General features: G+C 42.6%; 1 protein-coding gene across 10 annotated transcripts in view; it reads left to right on the forward strand.

Annotated features, from left to right (window-relative positions):
- LOC122548789 (anion exchange protein 2-like) overlaps positions 1–26,370 on the forward strand; it is a 229,234-nt gene that overhangs the window by 48,644 nt on the left and 154,220 nt on the right. For 7 of the 10 annotated variants that reach the window (XM_043687558.2, XM_043687561.2, XM_087986778.1 and 4 more), the window contains exon 2: positions 21,238–21,382. In XM_043687558.2, coding sequence (XP_043543493.1) covers positions 21,338–21,382 — 45 coding nt within the window. In that variant the 5' untranslated portion in view covers positions 21,238–21,337. Of the gene's footprint in view, positions 1–6,583; positions 6,609–6,983; positions 7,314–8,840; positions 8,863–21,237; positions 21,383–26,370 lie in introns of those variants that run through there. The other 3 variants (XM_043687560.2, XM_043687559.2, XM_087986774.1) reach the window with 3 other exon arrangements.

A 26,370-nucleotide genomic window follows, 5' to 3' on the forward strand; every position in this document is an offset into this window, starting at 1 on the left:
ATCTGCTTTGGGTCCACTGTTGTTTGTCATTTACACAAATGACCTGGATGAGGGCATAGAAGGATGAGTTAGTAAATTTGTGGATGACACTAAGGTCAGTAGAGTTGTGGATAGTAATGAAGAATGTTGTAGGTTACAGAGAAACATAAATAAGCTGCAGAGCTGGGCTGAGAGATGGCAACTAGAGGTTAATGCGCAAACGTGTGAGGTGATTCACTCTGGGAGGAGCAACAGGAATGCAGAGTACTGGTAAAATTCTTGGTAGTATAGATGAGCAGAGAGAGATCTCGGTGTCCATGTATATAGATCCTTGACAATTGCCACCCAAGTTGATCAGGTTGTTAAGAAAGCATACGGTCTGTTAGCTTTTATTGCTAGAGGGATTGAGATTCGGAACAATGAGATTATGCTGCAGCTTACAAAAGTGTGGCGTGACCACATTTGGAGTATTGCATACAGTTCTGGTCGCCACATTATAGGAAGGATGTGGAAGCTTTGGAAAGGGTTCAGAGGAGATTTGCTAGGATGTTGCCTGGTATGGAGGGAAGGTCTAATGAGGAAAGGCTGAGGGACTTGAGGATGTTTTCTTTAGAGAGCAGAAGGTTGAGAGGCAACGTAAGTGAGACATATAAGATATTCAGAGGGTTAAATAGGTTAGACAGTGAGAGCTTTTTTTCCTCGGGTGGCAATGGCTAGCACAAGGGGACATAGCTTTAAATTGAGGGGTGATAAATATAGGACAGATGTCAGAGGTAGTTTCTTTACTCCAAGATTAGTATGGGTGCAGAACGGCCTGCCTACAACAGTAGTAGACTCACCAACTTTGAGGGCATTTAAATTGTCATTGGATAGACATATGGACGAGAATGGAATGGTGTAGGTTAGATGGGCTTCAGATTGGTTCCACAGGTTGGCGCAACATCGAGGGCCGCGGGGCCTGTACTGCACTGTAATGTTCTATGACAGCAGATTCTTGGGAACACCACCACCTGCGAGTTCCCCTCCCAGCCACTCACCATTTGACTTGGAACTTTACCTTCTTAAATCAATGTTGCTGGGTCAAAATCCTGGAATTCCCTCCCTCAGAGCATTGTGGGTCTACCCACAGCAAGTGAACTCAGCTATTCAAGGAGGCAGCTCACCACAACCATAGAAAATCGAACGTTACGGTGTAGTACAGGCCCTTCTGCCCTCAAATTGGTGCTGACCTGTGAAACCAAACTGAAGTCTGTCTAACCTACACTATTCCATTTTCATCCCAAGTGTCTATCCAATGACCATTTAAATGCCCTCAAAGTTGGAGAGTCTACTACTGTTTCAGGCAGTGCGTTCCATGCCCCTACTACTCTGAATAAAGAAACTGCCTCTGACATCTGTCCTATATGTATCACCTCTCAATTTAAAGCTATGTTCCCTTGTGCTAGCCTTCACCATCTGAGGAAAAAGGCTCTCACTATCCTCACTATCTAACCCTCTGATTATCTTATATGGCTCCATTACGTCACCTCTCAACCTTCTCTCCAATGAAAAGAGCCTCAAGTCCCTCAGCCTTTCCTTATAAGACCATACCTCCATACCAAGCAACATCCTAGTAAATCTCCTCTGAACCCTTTACAAAGCTTCCACATCCTTCCTACAATGCGGTGACCAGAATTGTACACAATACTCACATGTGCGGCCGCACCAGAGTTTTGTACAGCTGCAACATGTCCTCGTGGTTCCGAAACTCAATACCTCTACCAATAAAAGCTAACACGCTGTATGCCTTCTTAACAATCCTATCAACCTGGGTGGCAACTTTCAGGGATCTATGAATGTGAACACAGATCTCTCTGTTCATCCACACTACCAAGAATCTGACTCTGCATTCCTGTTACTCCTTCCAAAGTGAATTACCTCACACTTTTCCATATTAAACTTCATTTGCCACCTCTCAGCCCAGCTCTGCAGGTTATCTATGTCTCTCTCTAACCTATAACATCCTTCAGCACTATCCACAACTCTACTGACTTTTGTGTCATCTGCAAATTTACTAACCCATCCTCCAACACTCTCAGCCAAGCAGCATTGGACCCAAAACAGATTCTTGCGGTACACCAGTAGTAACTGAACTCCAGAATGAACATTTTCTATCAACCACCACCCTTTGTCGTCTTTCAGCTAGCCAACGTCTGATCCAAACCACTAAATCACCCTCAATCCCATGTGCAATAGCCTACATGGGGAACCTTATCAAACACCTTACTGAAATCCATATACACCACATCAACTGCTTTACCCTCATCCACCTGTTTGGTCAGTTTCTGAAAGAACTCAATAAGATTTATGAACATGACCTACCTTTTACAAAACTGTGTTGACTATCCCTAATCTACTTATTTCTTTCTAGATGATAAATCCTATCTCATAACTTTTTCCAGCTATGAAAAAAGTTTGCCCACAACCAAAGTAAGGCTCACTGGTCTATAATTACCAAGGTTGTCTCTACTCCCCATCTTGAACAAGGGAACAACATGGGCAGCATGGTGGCTCAGTGGTTAGCACTGCTGCCTCACAGCACCAGGGATCCAGGTTCGATTCCAGCCTCAGGCAAGTGTCTGTGTGGAGTTTGCACATTCTCCCTGTGTCTCCGTGGGTTTCCTCTGGGTGCTCCGGTTTCCTCCCACAGTCCAAAAATGTGCAGACCAGGTGAATTGGCCAAGCTAAATTGCACCACTGTGTTAGGTGCATTAGTCAGAGGGAAATTGGTCTGGGTGGGTTAGTCTTTGGAGGGTTGGTGTGGATTTGCTGGGCCGAAGAGCCTGTTTCCACATTGTAGGGAATCTAATCTAATTATCTATCCTCCATCTTGAGGGGCAATTAGGGAAAGGCGATAAGTGCTACCTAGTCAGCAATACCTATGTCCCATAAGTGAATAAAAAACAACTTGAAAATGTATTGCTGTTTCTTTGCTGTCATTGGATCAAAATCTTGGAATTTGCTCCCTAACAGAATTGTACATGTCCCTCCTTCAGATAAACTGCAACAGTTCGAGGAGGCAGCTCATCGTACTTTCTCAAGGCCAATTAGATGGGCAATAAATTTTGACTTTATTTCATCCTCAGGATGGGAACAAAGCAAAAATTGCCATCTACCTCAATTCCTGAGGGCTGCTGGAAACCCTCAGGGCATTCAGTATCAACCATGACACAATGTGTGACATTGGAGCCATGTGTCCGCCAGACCAGGTGGGAGCAGTACTTCCTTTCCTGAGGACATTCGTGACCCAGGAAAAAGGGTAGGCCATTTAGGACTGAGCAGACAAAGAAATTTCTCACTCAGAAGGTGGCACGGTGGCACAGTGGTTAGCACTGCTGCCTCACAGCGCCAGAGACCCGGGTTCAATTCCCGCCTCAGGCGACTCTGTGTGGAGTTTGCACATTCTCCCCGTGTCTGCGTGGGTTTCCTCCGGGTGTTCCGGTTTCTTCCCACAGTCCAAAAATGTGTAGGTTAGGTGAATTGGCCATGCTAAATTGCCCGTAGTGTTAGATGAAGGGGTAAATGTAGGGGAATGGGTCTGGGTGGGCTACGCTTCGGCGGGTCAGTGTGGACCTGTTGGGCCGAAGGGCCTGTTTCCACACTAAGTAATCTAATCTAATCTAATCTAAATTTTGTTGGAATTCTTCTCCCCAGAATGCTGTGGAAGGACAACCATTAAACAAGTTCAAGACAAAAATCAACCGGTTTCTGGAGGCTAATGACGTTAAGGAATTTGACAATCATGCAGGAAAGTGGCAGGGAGTTCCAAAGATTTCCAAAGGCACTGAACCTTCTGGGAGAGGAAATTGCTCCTCATCTCAGTTTTAAATTGGCACCTTTTAATTCTGAGACTATGCCCTCTGGTCCTTTACTCTCCCATGAGGGGAAGCATCCTCTCAGTATTTCCCTGTCAAACCCATTAAGAATCCTGTATATTTCAGTGATATCACCTCTATTCTTCTAAACCCCAGTGAATAGAGTCCCAAACTGTTTCACCTTTGCTCCTAAGACAATTCCTCCATACCAGGGATTGTCCAAGTGAACCTTCTCTGAACTGTCTCCAATGAAATAATATTGGGGACCACAACTGCTCACAGTACTCTGGATGTGGTCTCAGCAGTACCTTGTACAGTTACAGGAGAAAGTGAGGTCTGCAGATGCTGGAGATCAGAGATGGAAATGTGTTGCTGGAAAAGCGCAGCAGGTCAGGCAGCATCTAGGGAACAGGAGAATCGACGTTTCGGGCATTAGCCCTTCTTTCCTGAAGAAGGGCTAATGCCCGAAACGTTGATTCTCCTGTTCCCTAGATGCTGCCTGACCTGCTGCGCTTTTCCAGCAACACATTTCCATCCTTGTACAGTTACAGTAAGACTTCCCTACTTTTATACTCCAACCCTCTTGAAATAAGGGCCAACATTCCATTAGCCTTCCTGATTATTTGTTGCCCCCATGTTCTAGCTTTCTGTATTTTGTACACAAGTACCCCTAAATCCCTTTGTGTTGCAACTTTGTGCAGTTTTTCTTTGTTTAAATTACATTCTGACATTCTGTTCTCCTTTCCAAACTGAATAACTTCTCATTTTCCCACATGATACTCCATTTACCAACTTTTTGTCCACTTCCTTAATCCGTCAATATGTCTTTAAGCTATTTGTGTTCCTCTCATAACTTGCCTTTCTACCTATTTTTGTGTCATCTGCAAATTTGACTGCATTCATTTCCCTCCCCAGAATCGTTAATATATATTGTAACAGTAGCGGTCCCAGTACTGATTCTGCAGAACCCTACTGAGCATAGGTCACCAACCTGAAAAAGAATCCCTTATGCCCATCGTTGTTTCCTGCTCATTAGCCAATTCTCTATCCATGCCAATATCCTACTTCCAACTCCATGAGCTCTTACGTTTTGACTTAACCTTTTGTGAAGTATCTTGTTGAACACCTTTTGCAAGACCAAATACAAACTATCTACTGGTTCCTCTCCCAAAGGCTGTTTATGGAGTTGGCCACGGATCAGCCATGCTCTCATTGAAAGGTGAAACAGGCTTGAGGATTGAACGGCATACTCCTATTCCTGTGTTCCTCTATCCACTCTGATTGAGACCCTTTCAGAAACTTTAATACATTACAGTCAGACAGGATTTTCCTTTCATGAAGCCATGCTGACTCTGCTTGATTAAATTATGATTTTCCAAATATTCTGCCATTACTTCCTTGAAAAACTATTGGAATAAATCATCAACAATAGATGTTGGGCTAATTCGCTTTTTCCCCTCACCCCCTTTCTGAAGAGGCATGTCACGTTGGCATGCGTACTTTGATACTTGTCCAGAATCCAAGGGTTTTTGGAGACTTGTAACCAATGCTTCCACCATCTCTGTAGCTACTTCCATTTCGATCCTTGGTGTAAGCAGTCAGGGCCAGGGGACTTAGCTGCCTTGTAGTTGAGAGTGTGTTGCTGGAAAAACACAGCAAGTCAGGCAGCATCCGAGGTGCAGAAAAATTGACGTTTCGGGCTGGAGCCATTTATCTGCCTTGAACCCCATTAGTTTGCCTCATACTCATCGAGAGTATGATCTGTCATGATCTTTTTAGGCCTTATTTCCTAGATTCTAAATTCATCCCAGTCTTCAGACTATCACAGACGTTTACCTCCTGATACGTTTTTTCTTTCAATCTAATGCGCTCCTTAACTTCCTGTTTCCTTGACTTGTTTGCTGTAAGGGTCTGGTCATACCTGAATACAGTGTGCTCCTCGGATTGAGACATTCATGAGTCACATCATCAACTTGGTTCCCCCTGATAGGAAGTCTGCACTAACTGAGCATCAGAACATTGAGGATTAGAAATAAGAACAAAAACCACACTGGCAGATGGATTCTGGGATATACGGACGAACCTCGATTGTCCGAATGACATGGGTGGGGAGTATTTTGTTTGGATAATCAAATGCTTGGATTACACAGTTTAGCCAAGCATCGGGACCTTGCGATCTTGTCTGGATAATCTGAAATTTGGATAATCAAATGCCAGATAATCGAGGTTCCTCTGTACTAAAGAGCATTTTAGCTTTTATTGAACCCTGTGCTGTTTGATAGAGGACAGAATAGGAGCTGAGCTGGGAGTGATTCACGTTGATATGAAATGCCTAAAATAGAAGATGTTCTATTTGAGGGTACAAATGTACCCCAACTCAATGCACTGAGAGAGAAGAATTGTCACTGAAGTTTGATTTTGTGTTGCTGTAATCGAGTCAACTGGAGTGTGCAGGATCCATGAGTTAGTTCCTAGTATTTGCAGTTCATTGAGGTGCAGGGGTAAATGTACACTTCACTCTGTGTCTGCAGAATATGAAAATACATTAACCTTGGCCGTCTCCTTGAGTGTCAGCAAGTTGCAGCGTCAGTGCTGGGAGAGAATTGGCAGAGACAAAACAGTGGGGGCAGAATTTCTTATTGCAAGTCACTCTTTACTTACAAACTTGACCTCGGCTGAAGTGTTGTTGCAGTATTGCTGACTGTAGTTTAGTTAAAATCCCTGCAGACAATCAGTACCTTTAAACCTGTACCAGATGTGGGCAAGACCGTATTTGTGAGTAGGTCTTCAAAGAATGTTAGGGTTTTCTCTTTCTTACAAATGCCGACTTAGACTAAGTCGTACTTTGTGTCTTGTCCGAGTGCAGTGTAGATGCTTGAAGATATTTGAGTGGCTGTATATTGTCATGTGTGTGTGACTGAGAGAATGTTTGAAAGTTACAGTCGCCTTTGCTTGCAGTGCACTGCTGCACTTGAAAATGAGTGTTCCCAGAACGAATTCAGTTCTTCACTGGTGCGAGTCCCGGCACAAAACTTAGCAGCGCACACGCCCCCTTCTCTTCTGGCACTGAATCCAGCAGAAGGCGAGGAGACATGGTGTTGTGTAGAGAGGGGGAGGGGGTGAAAACGGCATGCGAAGCGGGCTCGGGAGTGTTGCAATTTCCTTTGCAGGCTTAAAGTTGCTGAGAAAGTTTGCTGACTGCAATGAAAAGCCGTAGCTCTGGGCTCTGCTCATTCACGTGAAGCAGGCAGGCAGCAGCAAAGGGAGAGAATTCCACTGGGAGTCTGCACTGATGAGACCATGTCGCAGTAATTGCAGTCGTCAGAGACCTGTTGCTGAAAGCTCCTGTCTCACTTTGTGATTGCAGCAAAAAAGAAAATCGCGAACAGAAGGATGTGCATCTAAATGTTGGTGCATCTTCTGGCTATCACTCTGTGGGGAACACAGAGGCTTTCTTAAAGGCTGAAACACAACCTACAGGTAAAGGCCCTGATGTGGAAATGGAGGAGGTTGATTGAAGCTCAGTGTAGGAGGTCACTGTTAGCCATGTCCTATTGATCTGTTGGAATATCTATTGTGGGTAGGCTGGATTAGGGCATGGTGTTCTGCCAAAGGCTGGGAAGTGCTGAGACTGAAAGTATTTGTGAAAGTGACTCATGATTATATGGGCACCAGGAAGGAACTGTAAATCCTGTAAGGGCTCGACAAAAGCAGAGAAACGGTTACTTTCTACCCAGGGGGCAGACTTGACCAATATGTCTGACGTTAAGCTGGTTTACTCTGTTGTTTTTATAAATCGAAATCTCCCTTCCCTTTTAAAATCCAGTTTCCACCTCAAAATGTTTGCGAGATGTGCTCATGCTTGTGAGCTATGTTAGCCCACAGGAATAATGTCTGCATGCAGCAGACTCAAATACTTTTGCCACTGTCTTGGAGGTGACAGGGCCACTGGACAGAAGTAGAAAGGCCGTTTTAACATTTTAAACCCAAACTTGCCCAGCACTCAGGCGACCTGCAGCATTTCCACATTGAGAAAAGTACTTGCTGGAGACCCAGGGGTCCATTGGCCCCTGCTTTTGAGGTTGGAAACGTTCAGACGTTCAAAAGGAGCTTTCTGCCTTGAAGTTGGTATACGTTTGATAGCAGACTGGGTACCGTGACCAACTGCAGTCTATGCAATACCTGACTTGATACAATTGGTACTGACTTGGCTGAGCTTGGGACACAGGAGTAGATCATTTTATGGGTGGCTGCTGCGGATGATTATTCAGTGACCTGTACCAGGACATGTGTTTAGGAGCAGGTTAGCTGTTTTTGCTGTCAGTCATTTAATGTGCCCGTTAAAGCTGCAGACACGCTAAAGGAGCATCTATCACAAGATCAGTACAATTGCTGTTGCCTTTCAAACGTATATATGAGCAAAGTCATTCTCTTGTGTGTAGATAGTGATGGGGGTGTGTAGTTGAAAGATTGCCACGCCGTCGAGGTGCGGCACTCCCTCGGCACTGAGCCTCGGATGATGCTGAACTCTCCAACTTATATTGAATGATGGAACATCCTTGAGGGGCAAAGTATTTCTTTCCTATTCCAATGTTCTTGGTCTAGTGAGGATTGTCAACACATGACTCTAGACCCACAGCAATGCGGTTGACTCTTGACTGCCCTCTAGCCTATTGGGGATGGGCAATAAATGCTGGCAGATCCAGTAACACCCTCGTCCCATAAATGAATTGAAAAAAGAGTGGCTTCAGGATGGCTGGCTTTGGCTCCTGAGTATTGAGCGGTGCATGAGATTAAAAAAAAAGAAGCTGCTGTAGTGGTTGCAGAGGGGAGTAGAGCTGTTAATTAACAATCGCATTTTGCAATAACTAGAAATGATTTTCATCTTGATATCTGTTAGACCATAAGATCAAAGAGCAAAACCTCAATCCCTTCACTCTTGCTGAGATATTTGTATCATTGATAGTCACAGGTGAGATGCCGGAAGACTGGAGGTTGACTAACGTGGTGCAATTATTTAAGAAGGATGGTAAGGACAAGCCAGGAAATTAGAGACCGGTGGGCCTGACCTCAATGGTGGGCCTGACTTCAATGGTGGGCAAGTTGTTGGAGGGAAACCTGAGGGACAGGATGTACATGTATTTGGAAAGGCAAAAACTGATTAAGGATAGTCAACATGGCTTTGTGCGTGGGAAATCATGTCTCACGAACTTGATTGAGTTGTTTTGAAGAAGTAACAAAGAGGATTGATGAGGGCAGAATAGTGGACGTGATCTATATGGACTTCAGTAAGGCGTTTGACAAGGTTCCACGTGGGAGACTGGTTAGCCAAGGTTAGATCTCATAGAATACAGGGAGTAGTAGCCATTTGGATACAGAACTGACTCGAAGATAGAAGACAGGGTGGTGGTGGAGGGTTGTTTTTCAGATTGGAGGTGTAGCGGACAGCGAAGAGGGTTACCTCAGCTTACAACGGGATCTTGATCAGATGGGCCAATGGGCTGAGGAGTTGGAGATGGAGTTTAATTTAGATAAATGTAAGGTGTTGCATTTTCAGAAAGGAAATTTTAGCAGGACTTATATACTTAATGGTAAGGTCCTAAGGATTGTTGCTGAACAAAGAGACCTTGGAGTGCAAGTTCATAGCTCCTTGAAAGGTAGGTAGGATAGTGAAGAAGGCGCTTGGTATGCTTTCCTTTATTGGTCAGAGTATTGAGTACAGGAGTTGGGAGGTCATGTTGCGGCTATGCAGGACATTGGTTAGGCCACTGTTGCATGCAGTTCTAGTCTCCTTCCTATCAGAAAGGTGTTGTAAAACCTGAAAGGGTTCAGAAAAGATTTACAAGGATGTTGCCAGGGTTGGAGGATTTGAGCTATAGGGAGAGGTTGAATAGGCTGGGGCTGTTTTCCCTGGAGCATTGAAGGCTGAGGGGTGACCTCATACAGGTTTATAAAATCATGAGAGGCGTAGATAGGGTAAATAGACAAGGTCTTTTCCCTGAGGTGGGGGAGTCCAGAACTAGACAGCATAGGTTTAGGGTGAGAGGGGAAAGATATAAAAGAGAGCTCAGGGGCAACCTTTTCACACAGAGGGTGGTACATGTATGGAATGAGCTGCCAGAGGAAGTGGTGGAGACTGGTACAATTGCAACATTTAAAAGGCATCTGGATGGGTATGTGAATAGGAAGGGTTTGGAGGGATATGGGCCATGTGCTGGCAAGTGGGGTAAGATTGGTTGGGATATTTGGTTGGCATGGATGAGTCGAACGGTCTGTTTCTGTGCTGTACATCTCTATGGCTGTCTGACTCTAATCAAGAACCTCTCTCTGTCTTAAATACATTCAGTGTCTTGACCTCCACAGCTTTCTGAGGCAATGAGTTCAACAGATTAAGTACCCTCTGGGTGAAGAAATTCCTCCTCATCTCAGTTCTAAAGGGTCCCCCCTTCATTCTGAGGCTGTGATCTTGTCTCTCATACTAATGGAAGCATCTTTCCACATCCACTGTATCCATCTTCTCAGTATTCTGTAAGTTTCAATCAGGTGCCCCCTCACTCTTCTAAACTGCATGAGTACAGACCCAGAGTCCTCAAACTCTCCTCATATGAAAAGCTCTTAACCCCAGGATAATTCTTGGAAATCTCCTCTGGACCCCTCCAATGCTAGCCCATTCTTGTTTAGATATGGAGCCCACAGATGCTCACAATATCAAGTTGTAAGTTTGCTTCCCATTTGGACTCCATTTACAAGCCTCAGAAAAAGAACCGGAAATGATTTCATCCACCACAACAGACCAAGACACATAAATAGCGAGCGAGACAGAACACCAGCGCTTCATCGGAGGCTCACTGATGATGTTACCTTGTAAGTTGACAAACTTCTGAGAACAAACCGAACAGCTCAGTGAGCAAAGTTATAACCTGATCCACAACCTGAGTTACAAAGTTTCTCCAAAATTGCTCACAATATTTCCAAAGCCTTATACGGCCTCAGCAATACTCTTTTTGTATTCTAGCCCTCTTGAAATCATCAACTAAACCTGCATGTTAACCTTAAGAATCCTGAATTAGGACTCCTAATTCTCTTTGTGCTTCATATTTCTGAGGCCTTTCCCCATTCAGAAAACATTCCATGCCTCTATTCTTCCTACCAAAGTGCATAACCTGTTACTTTCCCACATTGTATTCCATTCTCCATGTGTTTGCGCATCTCATGGCCTGCCCAAGTCCTTTGGCACCTTTCCCAATTCCTCAACATCACCTGTATCTCCACCTATCTTTGTGTCATCTGAAAACTTAACAATGATGCCCTTAGTTCCTTTGTCCAAATTGTTAATGTATAACTTGAATTGTTATGGTTCCAATACTGACCCCTGCGGAACTCCACTGATCAGTGGCTCCCACCCAGAAAAAGACCTCTTTATCTCTACTCTCTGCCTTCTGCCAGTCAGCCAATCCTCTATCCATGCCAGTTTCTTGTGCCTAACATCATGGGCTGTTATATTATTTCACCGCCTCCAGTGCTGCACCTTGCTAAAGGCCTCCTGGAAATCCAAATAGATTGTGTCCACTGGCTCTCCTTTGTCTAACCTACTCATTACTTCCTCAAAGAGTTCTAGCAGATTTGTCAGGTATCACCTTCCCTGACAAAGCTGGCTGACTCAGCCCTATTGTACCATGCACTTCCAAGTACTCTGCAATCTCATTTTTAACATCTTACCAACAACCAAGGTCAGGCTGATAATTTCCCTCCTTCTGACTCTCTCCCTTTTTAAGCAGAGGTGTTGCATTTGTCATTTTCCAGCCGCTTTGCCCCTTTCTGACTCCAATGATCATCACCAATGCTTCTAAAATCTCTTCAGCTATCTTCTTCGGAACTCTGGGGTGTAGTCTATCCAGTCTAAATGATTCATTCGCCTTCAGACCTTTCAGCTTACCCCGCACCACCTCATTGATGGCCACTGCACTCACCCTGTGCCCCCTGACGCTCTCTCCCTTTCCTGCCTTAATTTATTTTTGGAATTTTAGATGCAACTGGGTTCAGGATATGGAAGTATTTTGGTGTAAGTGTGGGGAAGAAATTACAAGTTAGAGCAGTCGACAGGCCCCCTGACAAGTGCAATATGGCACAAAGTGTACAAGAAGTAGGATTGATTGTTTGTGATAAAGAGAGAGCACTCAACATGGTGCCTTAATCTACATCGAAACTGTGAAAGCCAGATTGGCAATAGTGTCCTGGATAAGGTCATAAAATACTTTTGAGAGAGTTTCTTACAATAGCATTTTTGAAGCTGACCTGAGAGCAGGTTATGTTAGACTTGGTATTGTGCAATGTCATAGGATTAATTAGCGACCTCAGAGTTAAGGCACCTCTCAGTAGCATCAAGCCCAGTATGATTGAATTTTACAACTAGTTTGAAAGAGCGAAGGTTGGATCTAAGATTAGTGATTTAAACCTAAATAAGGGCATCTCGGTTGGCATGAATGAGGTAGCTGAAGTGAGATGGGAAACGAGATTAGGAGATAGATCAGCAGAGCATTAGCAGGTACTCAAAAGGATATTTTGGCATCCTCAGAATACGTATTTTTCTATTATTAAAAATATTCAAAGGAAGGAACCATCATTCCTGGTTAATTGAGAAAGTTGGGGAACCTCATATTTATAGAAAAATGATCGACAAGTCAGATATTTGGTTAGAATATGACTGAAAGGGCACAGATTGACTAAAAGGTTAATCAGGATGAAGAAAGTGGTGTTTAAGAGGAAGATATCTAGGAGTGTAAAAAGGTATAGTAATAACTTCTGCAGGTATTTGAAGAGGAATCATAAAAATCAAGTGAGTGTTGGTCCTGTAAAGTCTGAGAAAGGGGAGTTAATTGTAGATAATAAGGAAATGGCAGATGAAATAAATATTTTGCTTCAATCTTTACAACAGAGGATACAAAAAAAATTCCAGTAATAACTGCTAATTGGGATGGATGGGAGAGGAAAACTTAGTGAAATTACAATCAAAAGGGAGGTGGTTCTGAGTACAGTGTATCAACCATGATCACATCGAATGGCAGAGCTGGCAGCAAGGGGCTGAATGGCCTATTCCTACTCTTAGTTTCTGTGTTTGGCTGTGATGAGATGTGGTACTTGAAAATGACATAGAAAAGTTTGTGAAGTGGGCAGCTCTAATGGTGGTCAGTTTGCAAAAGATTGAGGTGATGCATTCTGGTAGGAATAACATGTCTAAAATAAAGGGATTATTCTAAAGGCATGAAGGAGCAGAAAGATCTGTGTAAAGGTTCAAGACCGATTGAGAGAACAGTTAATAAAGCGTACAGTATCCTCGGCTTTATTCATAGGGGGCAGAGACAGCAAGAGCAACGAAAATATATTGAACTTGTATGAGATGCTTAGTTAGTCTTCAGCTGAAATGTTGTGCAGAAAGTGAAGACTGCAGATGCTGAAGATTAGATTCGAATGTGGTGTGCTTGAAAAGCACAGCAGGTCAGGTAGCATCCGAGGAGCAGAAGAGCCGATGTCTCGGGCATAAGCCCTTCATCAGCAATGAGAAGTGCTTATTCCTCATTCCTGATGAAGGGCTTATACCCAAAATGTTGCTTCTCCTACTCCTAGGATGCTGCCTGATCTGCTGTGCTTTTGAGCTAAAGGACTGTGTCGAACTCTGGGGTGACAGTGACCTGGTGGTATTATCACTGGACAGCTAATCCAGAGACCCAGGAAATATTATTTTGAATTTTGCCAAAGCAGATGATGGAATTTGCATTCAATAAAAGTCTGGAATTAAGAGTCTAATAATGACCATGAAATCTTTGTCAATTTTTGGAAAAAAACCCATCTGGGTCACTGATGCCCTTCAGGAAAGAAACTTACCTGGCCTGACCTACATGTGACAGCAATGTGGTTGGCTCCTAACTGCCCTCTGGGATGGGCAATAAATGCTGACCTAGCCAGTGATGCACTCATGCCGTGAATGAGTAAAATAAAATGAAGATAAATTGATTCACCCAGACAGTGGTGAGCCTGTGGAATTCACTATCGCAGAAAGCAGTCAGAACATTGCATCATCTCAAGAAGGAATTGGATACAGTACTTGGAGTTAAAAGGATTAAAGGATATAATGGAAAAAAAAACAGGAGCAGACAATCTATTTGGATGAACAGTCTTGATCATATTGAATAGGGGACCAAAGTCAATTGGCTTACTGCTCTAATCATGCTCCTAGTTTGTTTCTGTAAGTTTAAGTTTGGTGATTGGGAAACTTCTGGAAACAGTAGTTTGGGACAATATGAATACACATATAAAGAAATATGGGTTGGTTAAGGAGAGCCATCTTGGATTTCTAAGGGAAAACAAAGTTTAACTTCTTCGAATTTTAAGGAGAGGTAGTATAGAGGTTTGGTCAGGGCAATAAAGTTGATGTTATGCTCGTGAACTTTTAGAAGGTACTTGCTAGGGTGCCACACAACACTGAACAAAGTTAGAACTCATGGGGGAAACACAAATGAAAGGAGCAAAATGGATACAAAATTAGCTTAGCTACAGAAAACAAAGTAATGGTTTGTGGATGATTATTTTGGCTTGAGTAAAGATTGTACTCTAGTTCCACAGAATCAGTGATGGGCCCTTTGTGTTTCCTGATATATATATATATATATATATATATATATATATATAAAATATATAGTAATGATCTAAACCTTGCTGTACCGGGCAAATTTCAGAATTTGCATATGATACAAAACTTGGGAGCATTGTAAATTGAGGAGGATGCTGTAGCACTTGATAAGGACATAGAAAGATTTGTGGAGTTGGCAGCTCTGATGATCAGTGTGGAAAAAATTGAGGTGATGCACTTGGGTAGGAGTAACATGGGCAGACCGTTTAAAATAAAGGGGTTACTCTAAAAGGGAGCAGAGAGATCTGTGTGTAAAGGTTTAAGACAGATTGAGAGAACAGTTAATAACGTCGACAGTATCCTCAGCTTTATTCATAGGGGCAGAGAGAACAAGAGCAAGCACTTTTGGAAGAATATGAAGGCATTGGAGATAGTGCAGAAGAGGTTTACAAGAATGGTTCCAGGGATGAGGAACTTTGGTTACCAAGATAAATTGCAGATTTTAGGAGCTATTTGCTCAGGAAAAGAGAACACTGAGGAGATATGATTGACTTTTTCAAAACATGAGGAAGAAGAAGGCTTATGTGAGGATGAGATGTGATGGTTCAAATTGTGCACTTGAGAGTTAAAAGTTAGCCAGGAAAGACCTAAAGAAGGAGCTAACAAGAGCCAGGAGGAGACATGAGAAGTCGTTGGCGGATAGGATTAGCGAAAACCCTAAGGCTTTGTATAGGTATATCAGGAATATAAGAATGACTAGAGCAAGATTAGAGCAAATTAAGCATTGTAGTGGGAAGTTGTGCGTGGAGTCAGAGAAGATAGGGGAAGCGCTAAATGATTATATTTTGTCAGTATTCACACTAGAAAAAGACAATATGGTCAAGGAGAATACTGAGATACAGACTACTAGATTAGATGGGATTGAGGTGCATAAGGAGGAGGTGTTAGCAATTCTGGAAAGTGTAAAAATAGATAAGTCCCCTGGGCTGGATGGGATTTTTCCTAGGAGTCTGTGGGAAGCCAGGGAGGAGATTGCAGAGTCTTTGGCTTTGAACTTTGTCGTCATTGTCTATAGGAATAGTGCCAGAAGACTGAAGGATAACAGATGTTGTTCCGTTAGAAGGGGAGTAGAGACAACCCTGGAAATTATAGACCCGTGAGCTTTATATCGGTTGTGGGTAAAGTGTTGGAAAGGGTTACAAGATATTGGATTTATAATAATCTAGAAAGGAATAAGTTGATGAGGGATAGTCAACACGGTTTTGTGAAGGGTAGGTCGTGCTCACAAACCTTCTTTGAGAAGCTGACCAAACAGGTGGATGAATGTAAAGCAGTTGATGTGGTGTATATGGATTTCAGTAAGGTATTTGATAAGGTTCCCCATGGTAGGCTATTGCATAAAATACGGAGGCATGGGATTAAGGGTGATTTAGCGATTTGGATCAGAAGTTGGCTAGCTGAAAGAAGACAGAGGGTGGTGGTTGGTGGGAAATATTCATCCTGCAGTTCATTTACTAGTGTGGTACCACAAGGATCTGTTTTGGGGCCACTGCTGTTTTTCATTTTTATAAATGACCTGGATGAGGGCATATAAGAATGGGTTAGTAAATTTGCGGATGACACTGAAGTCGGTAGAGTTGTGGATAGTGACGAAGGATGTGATAGATTACAGAGAGACATGGATAAGCTGTAGAGCTGGGCTGAGAGGTGGCAAATGGAGTTTAATGTGGAAAAGTGTGAGGTGATTCACTTTGGAAGGAGTAACAGGAATGCAGAGTACTGCACTAATGGTAAGATTCTTAGTAGTGTAGATGGGCAGAGAGATCTCTGTGTCCATATACATAGATCCTTGAAAGTTGCCACCCAAGTTGATAGGGTTGTTAAGAAGGTGTACGGTGTGTTAGCTTTTATTACTGGAAGGATTGAGTTTTGGAACCATGCTGCAGCTGTACAAAAGTGTGGTATGGCCACATTTAGAGTATTGTGTTCAGTTCTGGTCACCGCATTATAGGAAGGATGTGGAAGCTTTGGAAAGGGTTCAGCGGAGATTTACCAGGATGTTGCCTGGTCTGGAAGGAAGGTCTTATGAGGAAAGACTAAGGGACTTGAGGCTATTTTTGTTAGAGAGAAGAAGGTTGAGAGGTGACTTGAGACGTATCAGATAATCAGACAGTTAGATAGGTTGGACAGTGAGAGCCTTTTTCCTTAGATGGTGATGGCTAGCACAAGGGGACATTGCTTTAAATTGAGGGGTGATAGTTATAGGATAGATGTCAGAGAGTAGTAGGGGTGTGTAACACACTACCTGCAACAGTAGTGGAGTTGCCAACTTCGAGGGCATTTAAATGGTCATTGGATAGACATATGGATGAGAATGGAATAGTGTAGGTTAGATGGGCTTCAGATTGGTTCCACAGGTCGGCGCAACATTGAGGGCTAAAGGGCCTGTAAGTGGGCTGTAATGTTCTATGAAGGATCTTGAGAGAGTCAATGTGGAGAAACCATTCCCACTTATTAAAGCTTTGAGAATGAGTGGGTGCAGATTTTATAGAGTTTGTTGAAGAAACAAAAATGATGTAAGGAAACTAGTTCAGCTCTGGATTGCACTGCCTGAGACTGGTGGTAGCGGTCAAAGCTTCTAAAGGGATTGAGATGGTTATTTGGGAAGGAAGAATGCATACAGTAACAGGGAGCATGAACTTGGGTGAGATATTCATTTGGAAAATCAATGCAGACATGATAGGTCGATTGGTCTCTTACACCGTAATACTTATGTGATTCTGGGAATGCAGATTGACTTGATCAGGAATGACAGACTGGGGTATCAGAAGTGAAAAGAGTCATTGATTGTGCTATTCTGCTGTAAAATCTTAATCTCTCTGACTAAAGAAACAAAGGTTATTGGGTGGAAGAGGCCAGTGAATGAAAGTGAGCTAAACACTTATGCTTTGTTGGATATTAGACTGTCCTATCTTGAACAACCTGTGCAGGTCTGAATTCCAGTTCCCAGCTAGCTCATTAACTGCTTTGTATGAGGCATGGTGCCAAGTAACTAAGGTGATCCCAGGAATCCAAGTTACGAAGAAAGGTTTTGGAATTCAAACTTGTTTACTTTCACTCGGCCCAGTTGAGGTTTCTGAGGTTATAAAGCGGATTGATGAGAGTCAGAGCAGTTTAATTGTTCAGTGTTGTGAAATAACTAATAAGGCACGAGCTTAATAATTACAACTGAAGCAGAGACTGCTGTCAAAGCACAGCATGACTGATGTTATGTGAAAACCCAAAAGGTTAGCTAGCAGTGGGAGAGTCTTAGAACTGGAGCCAAGAAACTTTGTTACTGGAATTCAGCAACTTCATAACTGAGGGAGGGAGAATCGGAAGAGGAAAAGACTTGCAAGGTATCCTCGCTACTTGTACTGAATTAGATATTCAGAATCTTGCAACATAGAAATGATAATCCATACCTCTCATGGCATCATTTGGTTTTTTTTTATCATTGATGCAATATGAGCATTGCTGGCTGGGCCAACATTTGTTTTTTGTCCCTGTTTGCCCTGGGATAAGCTGGTGGTAGGCTGCTGCTTTTAGTTGCTGCAGTCCTTTTGGGGTAGGGACACCCAGTGCTGTTAGGGAGGGAATTCCAGGATTTTGATCGAGCAGCAGTGAAGGAACGATGTTATATTTCCAAGTCAGGATGGTGAGTGGTTTGAAGAGGAATTTGCAGATGGTGGTATTTCCCTGTATCTACTGCCCTTGCCTTTTTAAATGGTTGAGGTTGCAAGATAATCCTCTACACAAGCAGCTTCTTGTTCCTCAGTGTTGAGACGCATCTGCTTCAGATGTGAGCTCTGGATATGAATAACAGACTGCAACACTCTTGAAGGGTTTCTCCTTTTGGTTTGTATTCATTGTCAGGACGTAGCTGTTGGTCGGAAAGTCTGTTTGTTAAATCGTCCTTTGTTACTATCTGATTGGCTTTCTGGACTACACCTGAGAAGGAGTGTCTTCTCCCAGACGAAAGCGAATGTCTGAAAATATTTTGAAAAAGAAGTCGGTAGAATTTTGAGATATCGGGGATTGATGGCTTTGTTGAGCTGGCGTGAAAGAAGAGTTGAGGCATGGAGCAGATCAGACATGATCTTATTGAATGGTGGGGCAGGCTTGAGGAGCTAAATGACTTACTACTGCTGCTGTTTCTTCACGTTCAGCTGATGCTTAAGGTTCAGCCACACTGGTGTGAGACAAAAGCAGATAGACCCATCAGTGGACTGGTCCAGGACAGCAATGTCAACAGACAACAAGGTCTTGCAGCAGTCTGACCGCTTCACAGTCACTTTTATTGTGAGCTGCTTCTTATCTCATAGTTTTAAAAGAAAACTTATTTCAATTTCTCTGATTTAGCAATGTATGTTTTGAGCTCACATTCACAGGATTATTAATCATTAGCATGGCTAGTACATTACCCTGTGTATATTCAAAATGTTTCTTGTATACTCTTTCTCATTCAAATCTCAATCATTTGCTTTCAACCCAGACCCTTCGATGAAGGGGAAGTCTCAGCACATGGAGTAGACCTTTTCGCACTGAGGTGAGGAAATGTTTCTTCACACAGAGGGTAGTGAACCTTGGGCGTTCTCTACCACTGAAGGCTGTGAAATCAAAGTCATTTGAACATATTCAAGAAAGAGATAGATAAAATTTTAGATGTTAAAGGTTTCCCGGGGAAAGGGAGAAAGCTGGAGCATTACATTGAGAAAGAGGATCAACCATGATCATATTGAATGCCAGAGCAGACTTGAATGGCCAAAAAGCCTATTCTCCATCCTAGTTTCTGTGTTAATAATTGTACAGGGCCTGCCAACAAGTGGAGAACTATGGCCGTAATACCAGCCATCACAAACAAGTATTCAAGTACATGCTTAAAGAGAAAAGTAAGCAGGAAAGGGAGATAACAGATTAGGTTTGTCCTGCATTTCAGCATGGTCAGCTTTTAATCTGTATTTAATTAGTTTAAATACATTATGACTTGCAGGTGCCGGTGTTGGACTTGTGATGAAGAGGCAGCGCCTTGAAAGTTAATGCTTCCAAATAAACCTGTTGGACTGTAATCTGGTGTTGTGTGATTTTTAACTCAAATACATTGAAATAGAGGACAGCATTCTGCTCACATCTGTTCAGTAATTAATTCATGGCTGATCTGTGCATCACTCCATCTTCTGGCTTGGTTCTGTATTCCCTTCATACCCTTACACAGAATGAATCTTCGCACTTCTGGAATGTACAGTTCACCTCCAATTTTTGCTTTTCTTGGGTTGAAAATGTTTCAGATTTCCACTCTTCACTCCCTTTTGTGTGAAGACGTGCTTCCTGACATCACCCCTGAACAGCCTATTCCTAATGTTAAGGTTGTGCTCCCTCGCTGTGGGCCCTTGTCTCTCCCTATCTCTCGTCCCCCATCCCCACAACAGTTTGTCTTGAACTTGCCCAGCAAATCCTTTAATCATTTTAAACACTTCATTAGATTATAACTTCATCCTGCAATGCTCTATCCCTGAGAAAATGTAAGTCTCCACTGGTAGAGCAATTTTGTCACTGGGAGATGGGAAGCACCACTAATGTAAATGCAGTGAATTTCTAGAATGTATTCAGGACAGTTTTCTAGAACATGATGTTTTAACAGCGATAAAAGGAACAGCCATAACAGGATTCAATGATAAACCCACTGATACAAATGTATCAAGTGAATGGGCAAAACTTTGGGAGTTGGGTTTGTTTTGGGAAACATGCATTTTGATCGGAAGAAGACAGATTGGGCTAGTTGCTTATTGGTGAGAGATTTGGAACTGATTTTGGTGATCATGCACACACATCACTAGGAATAGGACAAATCTGAAAAGAAACAAATAGGTTAATGCAGTTTTGGTATTTATTCCAAGGACACTGGGATTCAAAGACCAGAAAGTGGTGTTTTAGCTGCCCAGAGCCTTGATCAGATTCCCTCTGGTGAACTACATTCAGTTCTAGTCATCATACCTTGGCAATCTAAGTTGTACTATAAAGAGCATACATCAGATTCATCAGAATTGTAACATGGTTTAAAGGAATAAATTATGTTCACGGTTACATAGATTCGCCGTATAAACCCATGCGTTTAGAGGCTGAGGTATGGTTCGTGTCGGTTGAAATGATTTAGAGAATTTAATAGGATAATGAAAAGCTGGTGGAGAGGAACAAAGAATTAAGGTAAACTGTTGAGGAGTGAACTTAAAACAGGCACTATTCCACATAAAGCACAATGGAACTGCGCAAGTCTTCTCACAGCTGACTGTGAATAGGGTGGGTTTGAGGTGGTGTCAGTTGGAGCTTTAAAAACTGAAGATGGATTTGTTTTGGGGTGAGGTATCAAAGATATTGATCAAAAAACAGGTAAGTGGAGTTTAGCTGCTGAAGAAGCACAATCAAATAGATTGGGCTAAGCTCAAGGATCTAAATGCCCTCCTCTTGTTCCTGACATTCCTTGCAGCATCATGGGCATCAGAGTATTGGAGCTTTTGGAACAGTAGTGTTCCTCTGTGGTACACCATGAGGAACTGATGGATAAAATACTGAAGTACTTATGAAATACCGATGAAATAGTTCCTGTTGATGCCAAGGCAGGTATTGCATAGACTGTGGCCATTGTGAATGTGGACATCACATTTTATTGTGCAAAATGTGAAAATGAAAATGAGAAGGAAATAGTGACGATCTTTGTGTTTTTTAAATTACATTTTATAGGTTATGCTGTCCCAAAGACATTCACTGAATTTGCGTGAAAAGGAAAAAGGTTAAAAAGAGATATCTTCAGAAAAGTTGCAGCACCAAGTTGAACAGTACGATGGACTCACCGGTTTCTCCAGAGCTTCACGTCGTTGTTCAATGTGTGAGTATCCATGAGCTTCCAGTGTGGACAACTCACCTGCATCACCCTGAAAAATGAATATTCTGGGGAATGTTAGTGGTGTGGGAAGGTGAGAGTCGTATTCCAATGGATCACAAACAACAGCCTCAAAACAGCAGGAAAATACGATGAGTTAACTGCGCTCTCAGTTATGAGTTTATAAAATATCCAACAGTTTGTTACAATGAGGAGATTCACCTCCTGTTCAGATGCCCTACAAATTGGTAGAGATAAGCTGCTTGACCCTCCACTCTGACCTATCACCATCACTCCCTCCTATCTGCATCTACTTACTGCCTTCTCGACTACCTTCCCATGCCGTCCCACTCCTACCATCATATTTATTCCCCCCACTCCCACCCCATCCCACCTGCCAACCCACCTCATTCCCGATGAAGTGCTTATGCCTGAAACGTTGACTCCACTGTTCCTCAGATGCTGCCTGACCTGCTGTGCTTTTCTCAGCGCCACACTTTTCGAAACTCACATCCTCAGGACATTAGGTAAAGATGTTTCTCATAAGCTGCCAGTTGGATTTATTTGTCACCGACTTTTATACATGAACAAAGAACATTACGGCACAGGAACAGGCTCTTTGGCCCTCCAAGCGTGTGCCAATCCAGATCCTCTATCTAAATCTGCCGTCTATTTTCTAAGGATCTGTATCCCTCTGCTCCCTGCCAAATCACGCATTTGTCCAGATATATTTTTTTAAAATATATTTATTGAAAAAATATTTACTCTTTTACAAAAGGAAAGAAAAAAATTATGAAAATACAGAAAAATAGAAATGATGTCACAATATTTCAGTTGAATAAGGGGAACTATGGAGCTATGAGGGAGGAGCTGGCCAAAGTTCAATGGTGCAATACCCTAGCAGGGATGGCAGGGGAGCAACAATGGCAGGTGTTTCTGGGTATAATGCAGAAGATGCAGGATCAGTTCATTCCAAAAAGGAAGAAAGATCCTAAGGGGAGGCAGGGGTGGCCGTGGCTGACGAGGGAAGTTAAGGACCATATAAAGACAAAAGGGAAAAAATATAACATAGCAAAGATGAGTGGGAAATCGGAGGACTGGGAAGCTTTTAAAGAACAACAGAGGATAACTAAAAAGGAAATACGCAAAGAAAAAATAATGTGCAAAGGTAAACTGGCCATAAATATAAAGGAGGATAGTAAATGCTTTTTTAGGCATGTGAAAAGAAAAAAAATGGTTAAGACTAAAATTGGGCCTTTGAAGACAGAAACAGGTGAATTTATTATGGGGAACAGAGAAATGGCAGAAGAGTTGAATTGGTACTTTAGATCTTCTTCACTGGGGAAGACACGAACAATCTCCCAGATGTAATAGTGGCTGAAGGACCTGAACTGAAGGGAATTTATATTAGGCAGGAAATGGTGTTGGAGAGACTGTTAGGTCTGAATGCTGATAAGTCCCCGGGGCCTGATGATCTGCATCCCAGGGTACTGAAGGAGGTGGCTTTGGAAATCGTGGATGCATTGGTGATCATTTTCCAATATTCTATAGATTCAGGATCAGTTCCTGGGGATTGGAGGGTGACTAATGTTGTCCCGGGTGGCTAATGTTGTCCCGCTTTTTAAGAAAGGGGGGAGAGAGAAAATGGAGAATTATAGACCAGTTAGTCTGACCTCAGTGGTGGGAAAAATGCTGGAGTCAATTATAAAGGACAAAATTATGACACATCTGGATAGCAGTAACAGGATAGGTCAGAGTCAGCATGGATTTATGAAGGGGAAATCATGCTTGACTAATCTTCTGGAATATTTTGAGGATGTAACTCTGAAGATGGACAAGGGAGATCCAGTGGATGTAGTATATACACCTGTATTTTCAGAAAGCCTTTGATAAAGTTCCACATAGAAGGTTAGTGAGCAAAATTAGGGCACATGGTATTAGGGGTAAAATACTGACATGGCTGACAGGAAACATAGAGTAGTGATAAACGGCTCCCCTTCGGAATGGCAGGCGGTGACCAGTGGTGTGCCGCAGGGGTCAGTGCTGGACCACAGAGTTTTACAATGTACATTAATGGTATAGATGAAGGTATTAAAAGTAATATTAGCAAATTTGCTGATGACACAAAGCTGGGTGGCAGGGTGAAATGTGAGGAGGATGTTAGGAGATTACAGGGTGACCTGGACAAGTTAGGTAAGTGATGGATGCATGGCAGATGCAGTTTAATGTGGATAAATGTGTGGTTATCCACTTTGGTGGCAAGAATAGGAAGGCAGATTACTACCTAAATGGAGTCAAGTTAGGTAAAAGGGCAGTACAACGAGATGTTCTTGTACATCAGTCAATGAAAGCAAATATGCAGGTACAGCAGACAGTGAAGAAAGCTAATAGCATGCTGGCCTTCATAACAAGAGGAATTGAGTATAGAAGCAAAGAGGGCCTTCAGTTGTACAGGGCCCTGGTGAGACCGCACCTGGAATATTTTGCGCAGTTTTGGTCTCCAAATTTGAGGAAAGACATTCTGGCTATTGAGGGAGTCAGCGTAGGTTCACGAGGTCAATTCCCAGAATGGTGGAACTATCTTATGCTGAAAGATTGGAGCGATTGGGCTTGTATACGCTTGAGTTTAGAAAGCTGAGAGGGGATCTGATTGAGATGTATAAGATTATTAAAGGATTGGACACTCTGGAGGCAGGAAGCATGTTTCCGCTGATGGGTGAGTCCCGAACCAGAGGACACAGTTTAAAAATAAGGGATAGGCCACTTAGAACAGAGTCGAGGAGAAATTTCTTCACCCAGAGAGTGGTGGGTGTATGGAATGCTCTGCCCCAGAAGGCTGTGGAGGCCAAGTCTCTGGATACTTTCAAGAAAGAGTTAGATCTGTTAAGGATAGTGGAATCAAGGGTTATGGGGATAAGGCAGGAACAGGATACTGATTGAGGATGATCAGCCATGATCATAATGAATGGTGGTGCTGGCTCGAAGGGCAGAATGGCCTACTCCTGCACCTATTGTCTATTATACTACAGTAATGTTAACAACGATAAACTACCTACTACTCTACAGCATATAATAATCTCTTATTTACTTAACTCAAATTAAAATAAATTTGAATAAAATAAAATAAAATTACAACCAAATTAAGTTACATTTCTACATTACTCTACTTGGCGCACCTCCACCAAAGCTCCTGTCCACAGGAGCAACAGATATTATACCTGTATTTACGAGACCTCATAAATATAGGTCCATGTTTATGTAATTTTAAAAGGACTGCTATGTCTTACAAAATTACTCCATTGCATGGTGCACCATACTTGTCAGATAATCTTGGGGGACTCCATCACAAGTCTGTGCCACCCCAAAAGACCTGGCGTTTTTTCTGATATCCATTAGGATGTTCTTCCTAGCACAATGTGTAAGGATGTTAAATGACCTTTTCCTGTGCTCACCCAGAAAGGACAGTCCCAAAAGAAGGATCCGTCTTAACTTCAATTCCCAGGATATCTATATACATGTTAAATGACGTTATTATGTTCGCCTCTACCATCTCCACTGGCAACGCGTTCCAGACACCCACCACCCTAAGAATTTTCCACGCATATCTTCCTTAAACTTCTCCCCTCTCACTTTGAACTTGTAATCCCCAGTAATTGAGTCCCAACACTGGGAAAAGCTTCTTGTTATCCACTCTGTCTATACCTCTCATGATTTTGTATACCTCAATCAGATTCCCCCCTCAATCTCTGTCTTTCTAATGAAAGTAATCCTGATCTACTCAACTTCTCTTCATAGCTAGTACCCTCCATAGCAGGCAACATCCTCATGAACCTCCTCTGTACTCTCTCTAAAGCATCCACATCCTAGTACAATTGCAACATTTAAAAGACATCTGGATGGGTATATGAGTTGGAAGGGTTTAGAGGGATATGGGCTAAGTGCTGGCAAATGGGACTAGATTAAGTCAGGATAGCTGGTCGGCATGGACAAGTTGGATTGAAGGGTCTGTTTCCGTGCTGTACATCTCTATAACTCTCTGGCTTTTTCCATCAGCCTACAACGGGGGAACCTTATCAAACACCTTACTGAAGTCCATGTATATGACTTCTACAGCCCTTCCCTCATCAATCAACTTTGTCACTTCCTCAACGATTTCTATTAGTTGGTAAGACATGACCTTCCCACACATTTTTTTTTCCAAATCTAAATAGATCCTCTCCCTCAGGATCTTCTCCAGCAGCTTCCCTTTCATTGGCGTCATGCTTACCAGTCTATAATTACCTGGAATATCCCTGCTACCCTCTTTAAATGAAAAGGTAACATTAGCAATTCTCCAGTCCTCTGGGACCTCCCCCGTGTTCAAGGATGCTTCAGAGATATCTGTTAAGGCCCCACGTATTTCCTCTCACGCTTCTCTCAGAACCTGCCATCGATCCCATCTGGACCTGGGGACTTGTCCACCTTAATGCCTTTTAGAATACCCAACACTTCCTCCCTCCTTATGCCAACTTGACCTTGAGTAATTTCATGCCCCCAAGAGGAATCTTTTCTATATAGAATGCTTTGAAACTCTTGATAATTTTAAATATCTCAATGAGATCACCTCTTAGCCTTAAAATTATAAAATCATTTGGCCCATTGAATCTGCATCGACGAAACTACTCTCAATCTACACTAGTACTACTTTCTCGCACTTGACCCATAGCCTTGAATATTATGACATGTCAATTGATTTTTAAAGATTTTGAGGTTTCCCCCTCAACCACCCTCCCAGACAGTGCATTTACCCTCTGGGTGAAAAGCATTTTTCTCAAATACTGTCTTCACCTCCTGCCAATCACTATAAAATTACACCCCTTGTTTAACCAAGGGGAACAGCTGCTTCCTAGCTGTACATGCCCTCAATCTTATGCACCTGAATCAGGTCCCCTCTCAGCCTTCTCTACTTTAAAGAAAACAACCCAAGATTTTCACTCTTCCTAGATAAACTGTTC

This window comes from Chiloscyllium plagiosum, unplaced genomic scaffold (genome assembly GCF_037043375.1).
Source record: "Chiloscyllium plagiosum isolate Xiang-an unplaced genomic scaffold, Cpla_swu_hap1 HiC_scaffold_4, whole genome shotgun sequence".
NCBI lineage: Eukaryota > Metazoa > Chordata > Chondrichthyes > Orectolobiformes > Hemiscylliidae > Chiloscyllium > Chiloscyllium plagiosum.